The sequence below is a fragment of the Poeciliopsis prolifica genome, unplaced genomic scaffold (genome assembly GCF_027474105.1).
Source record: "Poeciliopsis prolifica strain line A6 unplaced genomic scaffold, Auburn_PproV2 SCAFFOLD003, whole genome shotgun sequence".
NCBI lineage: Eukaryota > Metazoa > Chordata > Actinopteri > Cyprinodontiformes > Poeciliidae > Poeciliopsis > Poeciliopsis prolifica.
In genome coordinates this window covers 15921429-15935807 of record NW_026562378.1, presented here as the reverse complement: position 1 = coordinate 15935807, position 14379 = coordinate 15921429, and the positions used below count along the sequence as shown (strand labels likewise).

General features: G+C 37.8%; 1 protein-coding gene across 1 annotated transcript; it reads left to right on the top strand.

Moving 5' to 3' along the window:
• Window positions 1-183: 183 nt before the first annotated feature.
• On the top strand, window positions 184-14161 carry mst1 (macrophage stimulating 1). Its single transcript, XM_055027420.1, has 18 exons — window positions 184-442; window positions 884-1028; window positions 2372-2487; window positions 2562-2676; window positions 4271-4407; window positions 4931-5051; window positions 5348-5466; window positions 6518-6692; window positions 7395-7525; window positions 8084-8186; window positions 8308-8444; window positions 8557-8589; window positions 8681-8795; window positions 8885-8962; window positions 9628-9774; window positions 9876-9982; window positions 10133-10272; window positions 11546-14161. The coding sequence occupies exons 1-18, from the start codon at window positions 394-396 to the stop codon at window positions 11705-11707; spliced, it is 2130 nt and encodes a 709-aa protein (XP_054883395.1). The 5' UTR covers window positions 184-393; the 3' UTR covers window positions 11708-14161.
• The last annotated feature ends 218 nt before the right edge of the window (window positions 14162-14379 follow it).

The following is a 14379-nucleotide window of genomic DNA, read 5'->3' as shown; positions in this document are numbered from 1 at the left end:
AAATGGGGAGAAAGAAGAAAAACACAACTAAAATCGACTCTCCTGCCCCCTAGCGGCTCTCTGGTAAACTACACACCACCGGGCAATGTGTCACTGCTTATTAATGATTAATAAGCTTATCGATTAGCTGTTTGGGGGATTAAGGCTGCTGTTTGGTTAGCAGATTAGTGCTCTGCAGTGGGCTGTTGGGGTTCTCTCTGGATTTCTGCTTTCTGACTTTCTGTGAGGATTTTTGACGGTTTAATGAACCTTTAGGTGTTTTTATAGTTTTTAAAATTATTTGAGGTGGGCTTGTAGTCAGAAGTGCAACATTCAGACTCACCTCATTGTAATTAAATCCGAGTTGATACTAGTATCATTACAAAAGAGAGCTATCTTCCTCAGAAGCAAACAATGAAGCTGTTTCTGCTCTGCATTCTCCTGACTATTGGACTGAGTTCTGGTAAGACCCTGGTTTTCCCAAATTTAAACTGAGTTGAGACTTTTAAATGTTTGGTTTACTTTTAGGGACACTTTACCAGATTAATAATGAAATTAAGTTGCATCACAGAGAGAAAATATGATCTAGAAAACTGAAATCAGAAAAAGTAATTGATAATTTCCTGTAAATAGTTTGAAGATTGATTTGTTTGGACATATGACAAAAAATGACTGAAGTATTAGGTGTGGGTTAGCAGCTAAGTGTAAACATGCAGCTATCTGAAGCCCTTTTTTGTCACAATACACAAAACAGCAGCAGGAGAGCCTTGGTCCAAAGGTTACATGTGTGCAGGGTCATGTCCAAATGTTCCTGATGGTGCCACTGATCTGCTGCTTGCCGTTTCTATCAGCATCAACACATTCACATCTGCATTATGTGTGGGGTTCTGCTGTGCATGAACAGCACTCCGCAGCTCACTCAACGACTACCAGCGCTCCGAGGGCAGGGAGCTCGTTCCGACCGCCTGGAACGCGGCTCGGATGCAGATGTTGCCGGGTTTGAACTTGGAGGAGTGCGCAAGCCGCTGCTCACACTCTCAGGACTGCAGGTAAAACCGAACTGTCTGCAGACAAGAATCACTTCGCATTCCTCTGAATACACAACATCACTTGCCTTCAGTGTGGTGGTGGCTGTATCATGCTGTGGGAATTGTTTCTTTTGGGAATATGGATAAATAAAGGAACTTTATGGAGTAAAACTTGTTAGAGCCTGCAAGAGACTTATACTGGGCTTGATTTAGTTTTTATTTGTTTACTTGTTTTTTTAAAACCTAAATATAAAAGCAGAATTACAATGGAGTATTTGAATGGCCCAGTCAAAGTCTAAACATAAAACCAATTGATAATGCTTTACAACAATGTAAACTTTATGTTCACAGACTCTCTCGTTTCAATTTAGTTACACTTGTGCTGTTTTGAGAAGAAAAATTGGCATAAAATTCAGTCTGGTAAACATAGTGTTTTGTTTTGGTATATTTCAGCTATAACATGAAAAAAAAAAAAACAACCAGTTCTTTCTGATATCCCCAACAAAACACACCAGAGATAGTTGTTGTTGTTACCAAATATAAAACAAGTTTAATGTGGCTGAAAACCTTTGCAAGGGTCAATATATTCACTAGTATTTATATTAAAACCAAAGGTTTTGCTTTCAGACATCAAATAAGTCAGCAGAGACAAAAAGTGCACTTTACTGCGCAACTAAACCTTTACAAAGCTCATCAATTAAATTAATTTGTGTGGACATATTCCTGTTTATTAGTTACATTAAAATTTTCCAGAATAGAATTACAATAATTCGAACCTCTAAGTAAAATTTCTCTAATCTCTTTTTGTGCTCACTTCAAACATAATCTGGATTTCTGCAGCATTTTCTTGTTGGATTTTCTAAAAGTGAGCAAAAAACAAACGCCAACATAGCCTGCATGTGCAGAAAGTGTCTTGCCATCAGCCTACACTAAACGCTGTCCTCTTCCAGGCTAATTTTATCTCCTGCTGTCACTTTAAACATCTTAATTGCTGCCCAAAGAGAAGAGAAACTCTCTCCACGCACACTTTTCCCCCCATGTTACATCGTGATGAATCATGATGCAAATTCAGCATTAGACTCCTCATTCATATCTGTCAGAGTTGGAAGTTTGAGCAGTTGCTAAAGCTCCTAAATATGGAAGTAGCCTGTGAGATATACTTTTGTCCTCAAAGTTACTGTTTTTACAGCTTTGTTTGTGACAAAAAGTGTTTTATTCGCACACATTTCCTCCCTGATCTGCAGCAGCCAGACACTGAATCCGATGACGTCGCTCACAGTTTCCAAACATGCATAACTTGTATGCACGTTTTTACAACCTTTGTCTGGTTGTACAAACATTGAAAAAACATTTCTCATCTCCAGAGCTTTCAACTACGAGATTCGTCCGATTGGCACCTGTAAACATCTGCCCTGGGTTGCCGACGGCAGCAACGCAGAAATAAAGAGAAACGTCAACTGTGACCTTTACGAGAAGAAAGGTGAAGAGATGACTGGTGAAAATCAGTAATTTATTTATTTCTTTTTTAACAACTGTTTTGGTTTGTTTTTGCAGTTTATGTAAGGAAGTGCATTGTGGGTAAAGGGGAAGACTACCGGGGGAAAGTTTTCACCACAAAAAGTGGACTCACCTGCCAGCAGTGGTGGTCAAAGTTTCCTCACGATCACAGGTGATTTGTTTCTTATGTACAAGTCAATAATTATTATAAACATGCCTAAAATAACATTACAAGAGAAATTAACCTTTCAAAATATGGAGGGGTTTTTAAAAACATTAATTATATACATTAAGAGTTTACCTCTAATATTTCCATCTGTCAATTTGATTTTACATGTGATTCATTTAAAAATACCAATAAGTTTTGCCAAAAATGATATTTGCATAAAAATTACAGAAAGAAAAGAAAATGAAAATTACCTTTTTATCTCCAAAAGATGATTTAGATGATATGATTTATTATCACCACATTCAGGATAGTTGTTTTCAGTCATGTTTAAACTAAGACAAACTTAATTATTAATTCTTTTTACTATTATTATTATTATAGTTAGAGGCATTACTATTATTTTAATCATTACTATTGATTATGATTGAGGTTCCCTGTGGGACTAATAAATCATTTTTGAATTGAATTAAATTTGAAAATACTTTTAAACTCTAAGGTGACAAACAACTAAAAAAACGACAAATCGTCATGTAGTCAGCTCTTTACTGAGAAATGTCAAGTTGTGTTCCTTATATGTCCCTATCTTCCACATATATAACAAAAATAACATTGTTTCAAACATTAAATATGTGTAAACACAGATGTGTAACCTCGTTCAAGAAAAAGTGAGGATATACCCTCTGGTTATTTTTGGAACATTGGGTTTTTGTTTTGAATGGATAAAACTAAATGCACCAATGAAGGAAATACAAAAAAACTTGGAGTATCTAATTCCTGTTTCTGTTCGTTTATTAAGAAATAAACATTTCTTAATGTTTATTAAGAAATAAGTGCTCTTATTTTTAAATCAGTTTTTTTTGACAGCAAAATATCAAAACTTGACAGTAACTCTGAATGATTTCCATAGTATGCGCTGTATGCAAAAACAAAATATGAGCAACAACTAAAACCTTAATATTAGAAATCCAGCTCACCGAAATAAAGAAAATGGCATTTCAACTTAAAATGTTTACTTAAATTGTTTCATGTAATCAAATAAAATTTGTCTGTAGAACTTAATTTATTTAAGTGTTTAACATGACAACTTAAACTTAATATATTTACTTGGATAAACTTAATTTAATTACTTGTAACTAATTAACAAAATTTTTTAAGTCAGATTATTTGTTTTCTTTCTGTCTTTGGTTTCCAGTCTAACCAATGTTAATGTTAAGAAGATGAGAGAAAGTAATTCAGAAGCAATCTGTTCATAAACATGTGAAGGACACATCAAAATAATGTGAAAAGAAACAAACATCACAAATAAAGATGTTCTGATTACTCTGGTTAAACATTTTAATAGTTGTTTTCGCCATACTGTGTGCCAGCCTCATGGGAAACCCAAATTGTGCAACTCGAGATGAAACGTCCAGATCTCTGTGGATTTTAGTAAAACAAACATCGCAGTGACTCATCAGAGCGCTGTGGGTTTTCTCTTTCAGTCCAAGTCCTGTGCTTCAGTTTATCCAGCCGCAGTGAGCGTGTAAACTGAATGTCACCACCCACACATTATGAGGGTCAATCTGTCACTCAGTTAAAACCACCCCGTTTGTCTCAGATGGACTCCTTCGCCTACCAACGGTCTGGAGCTGAACTACTGCAGGAACCCGGACGGGGATCGGATCGGGCCGTGGTGCTACACCACCGACCCGGAGCGACGCTACGAAAGCTGCAACATCCCACAGTGCAAAGACGGTACGAAAAACTGAAGATCACGCAGCTGACATGTTATACAGGAAACACAGATGCAGTTTTGAAAGCAAGTTTTAGCATATTTGTAAAGACATTTTTCGTAAAAAAGATCCTTGATGCAAAAATTAAATTTTTTTTATTTTTTTTTAACTTTATTTTATAAAATGATTATATTCAAAGAGAAAAAGAATCAACCTATTTCTTTATTGGAAACAAATTATGTACTGATTTACTTATTGGCTTCTGGTTTGTTGAAATATTATACATAATATATAGCTGCGGTTTTGTGGTTGAGTGCAAGTTTTCGCATCTGTAAAAATATTTCCTTAAAAAATCCAGATCCTTGACAGAAAATTCAAACAATTCCTGTTCTTCATATTTTGTTTCACAAATAGATTATTATATTAACAGAGCTTACAGAAGTGTAACTCCATTAGCAACAAATGATGTACTGGTTTGCTTATTTTTTGAGGAGTTTTTCTCATTGCTTGCATAAAAATGTCTGACTTTGTGCCTGTGTCTGCAGAGGTGTGCATCACCTGCAACGGGGAAGACTATCGAGGCCAGGTGGATCACACTGAGAGCGGCAAAGAGTGTCAGAGATGGGATCAGCAATTCCCTCATCAACACATCTACCAGCCTGAAAAGTACATGTTCATGCATAGCTGCAATGCTTTTAGTGGGCTTTCCACATTGATTGGCTTCTTTGTTGCAATGCATTGCTATTCTCTAGATGTTCCTGGTCACCTATAGAGAAATATGTTGTGTTCTTAAAATCTTGTGAAAAGCAAGGCTGATCATGGACCCAAGTGTAGACAAGATAAAATGATTAAATATATCTTCACAAGAGGTGAAAATAATTGTGGTGGCAGTTTCATCAACATTGTTTAATATTCGGTTTTAATCTTTTGTCATGTTTTAATGTGATGTCTGTCTATTTCAGGTACCCTGACAAGAGCTTAGATGATAATTACTGCCGTAACCCGGATGCCTCTCCGGTGCCGTGGTGTTACACCACCGACCCTGAAACAGAGAGAGAGAGCTGCGACATCAGCAAATGCAGTGAGAAAATATTTATTTTTCTGCACAAAAATCCTAAACATTTAAAGCTGGATAGACAGATTTATGCAAAATGTAAACATTGCGGACACAATTTTTGTTTCTAATAACTAAACTATAGATTTTGTTGCAGTGGTTTCTGTCTTATTATAAAGTTTAGTTTGTTATTTTCTTTTAATTTATTTGCTTTAGTGTGGAAAGGGAAAAAAAGCTGATTCCTGAAAAACACAATGGGACAAGGTTATGTTATTAATTTGAAGTAATTAAATCACCTTGTTATTGTTTGACACATTAGCTTCTTAAATATTTCAGGGTTGGTACCATTGTGTCGGGTTCAGGGCTGATTGCAGCAGAACCAAACAGATGTTTGCCCAAGATTTTAGGTTTGACTATTCTCAGACGTCTTTTGGTTCAGTGAGGGTTAATTGAAGCAAACTTCCAGCTATTGTATTGTTTATGCAACTTGCTAAGAATTAAATTAGTTTTTATTTGTTTGGTTTCTTATTTTTTCTTTTTCTCCTGATTTGTTTTGACTGATCAGTGAAAAACTAATAGAATTTAATGTGCAGGATTATTATTATTTAGTTGTTTTAAAGCAGCAATTCAATGTTTTCCCCAACATTCAGCATGAATTGTGTAATGTGTCAAGAACAACACGAACTGTTCTGGTGATAGAGCAGATCAATGCAGCAACAAAAGTTTGCAAAGAGCGCCATCTTGTGGTTACATAATTGATGAAAATACTACACGCCACTCTATAATACTCTACATTATTTAATTACATTGCATATTTTAGATTTTCTTGATTCCCTTTTAATGACTTTTTTTGTCCTTTTAAATCCATTTGGAAACGCTGGTTAAATTTACATAAAAGTTTCAGCAAAGAAAGTCCCGGCTTGAAAAGTAACTGCTTTCATAGCGACAAAGTGAGAATGAAGACGTGTGAGGATTAAAATGTTTTATTTCTGTTCATCTGGATTAATATGATTTTTACCTATACCTGGACCAACACAGGTATTGATTATTTCTTATTAACATTTCTCCCTGACTTTAGCTGAAGTCCTTGTGGAGAAGAGGCAGCGCTCCAGCTTCACCACCAACTGCTTCAGAGGCCGAGGCGAAGACTATCGTGGCAAAGTCAACGAGACGGCGTCTGGCATCCCCTGTCAGCGATGGGACGTCCAGGTTCCTCATCGGCATCCTTTCATCCCAAACATCTACGAGTGCAAGTAAGCACTGCGTTGATTTTAATGGAGGGGGTGGATAGGTTGCATAAGTATATTAGTATGATAACTGCAGGGACTAACAATCAATCAATCAATCAAATTTTATTTGTACAGCACATTTCAGCAGCAAGGCATTTCAATGTGCTTTACATCATGACAAACACAAAAACATGCAACATAGAATCAACAATACATTAAATCAAGGTCCATCATTACATTTTTAATTGATTACGTTTCAAATACAATTCTAAACAGGTGGGTTTTTAGTCAAGATTTAAAGGAAGTCAGTGTTTCAGCTGTTTTACAGTTTTCTGGAAGTTTGTTCCAAATTTGTGGTGCATAGATGAAAGCTGCTTCTCCTCATTTGGTTCTGGTTCTGGGGATGCAGAGCAGACCAGAACCAGAAGACCTGAGAGGTTCTGGAAGGTTGATACAACAGAAACAGATATTTAGTGTATTGTGGTGCTAAACAAACAGGTAGATTTAGGAAAAATGAATGACAAAACACAGAAATGTCTGAAATGGCCTGAGAATGGACATAAATACCAACATTCAAGAGAAATAACAGAAGAATAAAATGATAATTTAAGATGTGAGAACATTTATTGCCAGGCACTGTGCAAATTCAGTGGGCTGTCTAATTCTCTAAATTAGACAGGAGGATTATTGGTGTGCTAAACTCATTCCTGGTTTCGTCTGATCCAGAGGTCTAGAGGAAAACTACTGCCGTAACCCAGACGGTTCTGAGGCTCCCTGGTGTTTTACGTCAGTGCCAGAGATGAGGACTGTTCTCTGCCTGCAGATCAAACGCTGCGCTGATGACATAGAGGCCGAGGGTACGTCGCCTTGAAATGATCTGAGAATAAATCCAGTGAAGGTCTCAACGCACTCCTCCACTTCAACGACAATTTCATTTCACTTATAACGAGGGCTAAACAATAAACCAATCACAATATTTACTGCAATAAACACATGATCAATATCAACAGCATCCAATACTGGTTGATGAAAGTCTTTAACTCCTCCGTCTCTCACAGCTAAGCTAAGCTAAGCTAAGCTAAGTTGATGGAATCGACTAAATCACGCGCTATTTGGTTGCCTAGAATCTCATTACTTTGGTAATCTAGCGACAGTCTGACGAGTAACTTTTGAGGCGGTTTAAGGTTTCATTCATAACTGCTTAAAAATAGTAAACAATTGCATGGAGTGAAAGCTGTAAATAAAACTTGAAAGGTCGTGTCACCAGTTTTACAGTTTTTCAGATATTTAAAAGAACAAAAAATACGAATCCAATAATGATCAGTATCGACCAATACGAGATGCCTGCATCACGATAACTTTCCCAGCCATGTCGTCCAGCTCTGCTCATGACGACAATCTTTTCACCTTCCCAGACTGCTACAATGAAAATGGGAAAAACTACAGAGGTGTCGTCCGCAAAACTCGCAAAGGCATCACCTGTCAGAAATGGAACGTGAACACACCTCATCAGACCAGGTGTGTTGATACTTTGGGGCTTTTATACAAACACAGCAAAAGCCAGCCTCTTTCCACAAAGCAAAGCTCTTATCTCATATGACTAATATGTTTACATTTGTGTGACTTTTTTATTTTTCAGAATAAACCCACGGACGCACCCGGACGCCAACCTGACGGAGAATTATTGTCGTAACCCAGACGGGGACCAACACGGGCCCTGGTGCTACACCACTGACCCCAAAACTGAGTTTGACTACTGCGCCATTAAACAGTGTGGTACTTACCTCTGCTTTTTGTGTGTTAAGTTTAAAATAGTTCAAGAAAACTGTTTATCCAATCCTCTTTTTATTAATGTTTTTTTGGGGGGTTTTCTGTCGCTTTCAAACAGCTGGAGAAAAAGTCCCACTGACAGAAACTGTAGGTTAGTTTGCCAATTAAAATGGACAAAAAGCTGCTCAGAAGACGGCACAATTTTCTTGTGTGGTCATATTGTTGTCTTTTCGTGAACACAGAGACGGTGGAGTTCAGCGAGTGCGGGAAGAGAGACGACCGTCCCCAGCCGACCATGTTGCGTATCGTGAATGGAATCCCTGGGAACTCGCCGTGGACTGTGAGCCTCAGAGACAGGTCAGGCTGACAGCTGACGGCGTTTGGTGATGAACTATCAAAACAGTCTCTGTTGCGCTGTGAATAACCTCTGACCTCTTTGTGTGCAGGAAAGGAAACCACTTCTGTGGAGGATCTCTGGTGAATCCCAGATGGGTGATCAGCACAAAGCAGTGCTTCTCCTCCTGGTAGTTCATTTAGGAAGCCTCTGAGATTTTACTCGTCAAACGTGGAGCTGGGATAGCAAACTAATTTTTTAATATATTTAATAGAAAATAGAAAATAGAATGTCAGTGAACATAGCCCAATGTACAATGGTTAATTTATTAGTTAACATATAACCCTCTTTTAGTCAGTGAGTGTGCTACACCAACCTTTACTTTTAGTTTATAAATTGTAATAGTTTCAAACTACAACTGTTTTTTTAAGTTCTTCTCAGATGATTAACTTTGAAAATACAGAAAAGGGGAAAAAAATCTAACATTTTACATGAATTTGGTTTAAAAATGGCGTCACTTTCTTGATGCATTCATTAGCTGGACTTTATATCCTCAGATAACTGAAAAGTAGATTGGTAGTTGCAAATAATAAAATAAAATAAAGTTTTATTGTGGCAGTGTATTGTAACACAGGAATTTGTTTTTAGAAAATTATAACCATTTATTTGTTACATTTATGCACAAGCACGGGCCTGTATGAGATTTATCATAACCTTGGGTAAAATTACGACCCTTTTGGTATTTACAGAAAAAAGTTAAAACAAAAATGCACAACTTAATGTTAATGGTTTATTTTAAATAAATAAGCAGCAGCCTTTTTTGATGTTTGTCTTCTTGTTTCCTTTTTCTGACAGCTATGTGGACCTTCCTGGATACTCCGCCATGATGGGAACTCTTTTCCGTGACCCGCAGGAAGGAGAGCCTGGCGTGCAAACCATTCCTCTCACCAAGATTGTGTGTGGACCCTCTGAGTCTCAGCTGGTCATGCTGCAGCTGGAGTAGTGTGTATAATCGTGCACCAGGACACACCCTCACACACAACCACTTGCACATAATAGCTACCACAGTTTCTCCTGTGACTGCGCTTTCTGTCTGTCTCAAGTCCGGCCCAGTTCAACGAGCGTGTCTCTCAGATTTGCCTCCCTCCTGAGCGCTACATAGTGCCCGAGCGCACAAAGTGTGAAATAGCTGGATGGGGTGAGACGAGAGGTAAGAGAGACTCTGGCGACGGATGCACTTTCTGCAAAAGATTAAACCTTGAGGTTAAAGTAACGCTGCATGCAAATGAGAGAGAGGGAAATTTCCACACCTTTTCTGAGCACATTGCTTGCTGTAGTTTTCTTGTCGCTGTTTCCTCAGGGACGGGAGATGAGACGGTCCTCAATGTTGCACATGTGCCGGTTATCAGCAACACTGAATGCAACAGATACTTCAGAGGTCGTGTTCGGGAAAATGAGATGTGCACAAACTCTTTTCAGGCTGGAGTTGGTGCCTGTGAGGTAGGTGTCTGCAGTGAACATGTTGATAGCTGCCTTTTTCTCAGTCCATGCAGTTTTCTTTACTTATGCAGATATAAAGAACATTATTAATACAATAAATACACTTTTGACTATCATGCAAGCATTTAGCTGACCCCTGGTGGTAGCTTAGAGGTATGCAGTGTCTTGCAAAAGTATTCTCACTTTATCTCCTCAAAGTTCAATGCACTTTATGAGTTATTGTGATGAACCAGCAGAGTGGTTAATTGAAAAGAAAATACAACAAATTTTTCAACTTTAACTACAAATAAAAATTATTAAAAGCATTTCTGCATTTGTAATCCAACCCCCTTGCACTCTGATGTTCCTAAATGAAATCCAGTGCCACCGACTGACTTCAGAAGTTGTCTACTTAGTCAGCAGATGAAGAATTCACAACTTTGTTAGAAAACATTAGTGAACAAACAGCATCATGAAGATCATGAGTTTGATTTTCTAGATGTTACCAAGTTTATTTTGTGGCTTAATTAAATAACCATTCCTTGTCTAACATTTCTTGCATCGTTATTTTCAATCTGATGTGGAAATTCTGTGCAAAAATTGCATTTAAAATATACTTGTGTTTTAAATTTCCTTCTCTACTCAGAAGTTAAAAGCGACATTGTTTTTTCTTTTTTTTTTTTGGTGGGTTAGGAGTCACTGTGAAGGGCCCAGGGAGCCAAATACTTGAACTCTGTTTTAGGTCAAGTTATAATATGTTGCCAGAGCTGCTGGGATGGCAGGTAGAGGAAATAAACATTACGTTTACTACACACCAGCATATATAACACAGAACAGTGGACTTTGCCCACAAGACCACCTAATTTCTTAGCATTTTCTTTTATTCTTACTTAAGTCTCCAATAGTCCTAAACAATCATATAACAATGAAAAGTAGCACTAATAGAAAAGTCACTCCAGAAAATAGAATCTAATAAATAATGGTTTTCAAATCTTTCATAAAAAGTGACTAAATGTGTTTCCCCAAATATGAAACTGTTCCTTTGATGAGAAGTAAAGCATGTGAACTGCTGTAGATTAAATCCCCTCAGAAAAAAAAAAATCCCTCCTCTGTTGATTTATCCTGCTTTGAGGAGAGAACATACAGCTATTTATAAGTTCCTATAAATCAAACACATCCACCATATGGCTAATGTAAGTGAACTGACTGCAAGATGTTTCCCACCTTGGCAGTGACACTCAGTCATAACAGAGACAAATAATGACTCTGGACTGTTGTTGCTGTGTGTCTGCAGAAAGACTATGGCGGGCCTCTGGCGTGTCAGAACGGCGACTGCTGGGTGCTGGAGGGCGTGATCATCCCCATGAGGCGCTGCGGACACCCGGGACAGCCCAACATTTTCATTCGCGTGTCTGTGTACGTAGACTGGATCAAGAAGGTCATGGAGATGGCTTAGCTGTCTAGGAACTGAGTAAATGCTTCAACATTCGCAAGAGATGCACATTTTTATTCTGTTAGAGGTTAAAACTTGTGCTAATCAAACTGGACAATTGGGATTTATGTGCAGGTTTGTGTAGCTATGATGCCACAGTGTTACCAGGAAGGGCTCTTACTGTAAACATTAAGACAGTGTAATTTGTTGTTTTGTATCTGCTCGACGTTCTTTTATTGCACTTAAACTTGGAGATAATTCATTCTGACAATGTTGGTGTTTGCTAACATTATGCTTTACATTATGGACTCCTTACGTTTTAAAGGGCCAGTATTGTCAAGACATGGTGGCGTGTGATAGCACAATAAAGTAACTACGTTACTTTCAGTTGTTATAAAAAACTGCATATATCAAACTCAACTTAAAAGAAATTTTGCTTTTTAATTTAAGGCCTTGAAATTGGGCCTCTGTCCCTTTAAGAAGCTCTGAAACTCTGCCGTCAGGAGGTCATCACAATGATGTTCCTCCATTTACTCTTTAACAATGTTTTTACCAGTGTTTCACTCAGACGTTGCTCCTATAGTGAACTGAGCAGATGCAGGCCCACTAGGTGTTTGCTAATTGCTTCTGGCTAGTCTGAAGGAACTGAGTGCTGCACTTTGAATCAAGGAGAAGCTGTAAGTACTGACTTATTGATCTGTTTTAATGAATTCAATCCCTTTAGCAAAATGTTTACTAACAAAAGTTGCTATGTATGTTTTGGAGTAATTTTATGACAAAGGGGCAGACAAAAGTGTAAGAGGTGAAATGTTCAATATCTAACCACATTTTAGAGGAGCAGATGAGGTATTTCTGACTTTCCAAATTAGAAAACCAACTTTTTGGTTTTTCCTCTGGGATTTTTCAGTCCTTCAGAGTTGAATTTGTGTACAAATGTATAATATGCTAATGCATACATCTCCATGATTAATTTAAGTACATCTACATTCTGACTCCTGCTCTTATAAATGTTCTTCTTGATAATAATTATTGTTTTTAAAGTTGTATATTGTCGTCTCAGGCCAAATATGAAAAGATAATTAACAAAAAAAGGTTTTTGAAACAAGAACAACACAAAGCTTCACACTTGGTTTGTACAATATTTTTGCAAACTAAAATCTAAAATATTTGTCCTCATGCTTCTTTGCAAAATGGTTGAAGCTCCATTAGAATAAAAGAGAACAAGTTTGTGAATTTTAGGTTTTGAGAATCGCCACAGGTTTTCAATTAGATCTCAGCCAGTTTTACACATTAATATGTCTGTAGCTGAACCATTTAATTGTTGCTTTGTTAGGTTTAAGATTAAGATTGTTGTCTTGCTGGAAGATGAAGCTCTGCCACAACCTATTTTAGCAGGATTTTCTTGTGTTTATTTCCATCCATCCCCAAAGAAAAATATCCCTCAGCATGATGCTGCCTCCACCATATTTTGCCGGAGGTTAGGGATATCAGTCGTCTACCCACCCCTTGCAAGAACAAGCTGGTATAGACGATGGATGAATACATATCTACTCCAAAAATTGAAAGCATGCATCATTTTCTCTAAACTTTCTAATTACCCATTACAAAATCCCAATAAATAATATAAAAAAGAAAAGTTAGAGGCGTGCATACTTTTCCAAAGAACTGTATCAAATGAGTTGTTTCCCATCTGGGTGAGACAAGAAGCACCGCAAGAGAAGAGTTTGGTTTATAGCGGAGTTTTAAAGATCCGAACATCCACCCCCCTGTAAGTACTCCCATTACTACAAAACTGTACGCCTCCCCCTGTCTCGCCTTGGCATTGAGTGGAAGCTCCAAAATACATTCTTTGCCCCCAGCCTCTAAAAAGAAATCCCTCCTCTGCCTGTCTTTTGATGCCTGCCCCACCTCCAAAGACATGCCTTTGTGCCTTATGCAGAACTGTATGCGCTGCACATTCTTTCTAGTTCTATAGGAGGATTTTTGTAACCCGGTCCTGATGAGCCCACGGAATTCAGCTTAAATAAACCTCAAGATCAGAGTCCGACCAAATCTCCGACTGCAGAGGGCCACTGAACTCTCACATGTGGACACGCTGCAAAAAAAAAAAAAAAAAAAAACTCCCTGCAGTGTCTTCCTCTTGTTGGTTTTGGTACCAACGTTTTACCTGTGCATGCAGCATCTTTGTTTTGTTTTTCTTATTTTCTGCACAAACAGAAACTAATAGAGACTGATTGTGGACGTTGATGGATGATTTCTCTTCACTTTCACTTAGTAATACGTAAAGATGATGACAGGTCCAGTTCATAAATGAGTACAAGTTCTCAGCAGCACTTGCAGAAGCTTCTGGTAAGCCTGACTAAAATGCTGAGAAAAACTGCCACAAAGATATGCCACTGTTTTTCTTGTTACTCTGTTTTCTGCTATAATAACTTGAGAAATCCCGTGTATTATTAGTGAATTAAACGCTTTACCGTATTGGTTTCTGACTGAATGTGTCGTTGTGCAACATTGTGGTTTCACTGGATATTCATTCTGAGTATTTCTGAATTACATCATGAACCTGTTACTGCCGTGGTTTCAACTCAGCGGTGGGCTCCATCTTTTGTAACGTACAGTTTTATATCCTGGGCTCTTGCCAGCAGACTCACCTGACATGACTCCACTAGAGGTCCAGCTTTAGCCGCCGCTGGAAT

Excerpts from the sequence above, each read along its gene's own strand:
- mst1 (XM_055027420.1), top strand. The coding sequence starts at position 394 with ATGAAGCTGTTTCTGCTCTGCATTCTCCTGACTATTGGACTGAGTTCT. Across the intron at positions 2,677-4,270 it reads AAGTTTCCTCACGATCACAG|ATGGACTCCTTCGCCTACCA; the intron begins GTGATTTGTTTC and ends CGTTTGTCTCAG. Across the intron at positions 10,273-11,545 it reads CTGGAGTTGGTGCCTGTGAG|AAAGACTATGGCGGGCCTCT; the intron begins GTAGGTGTCTGC and ends GTGTGTCTGCAG.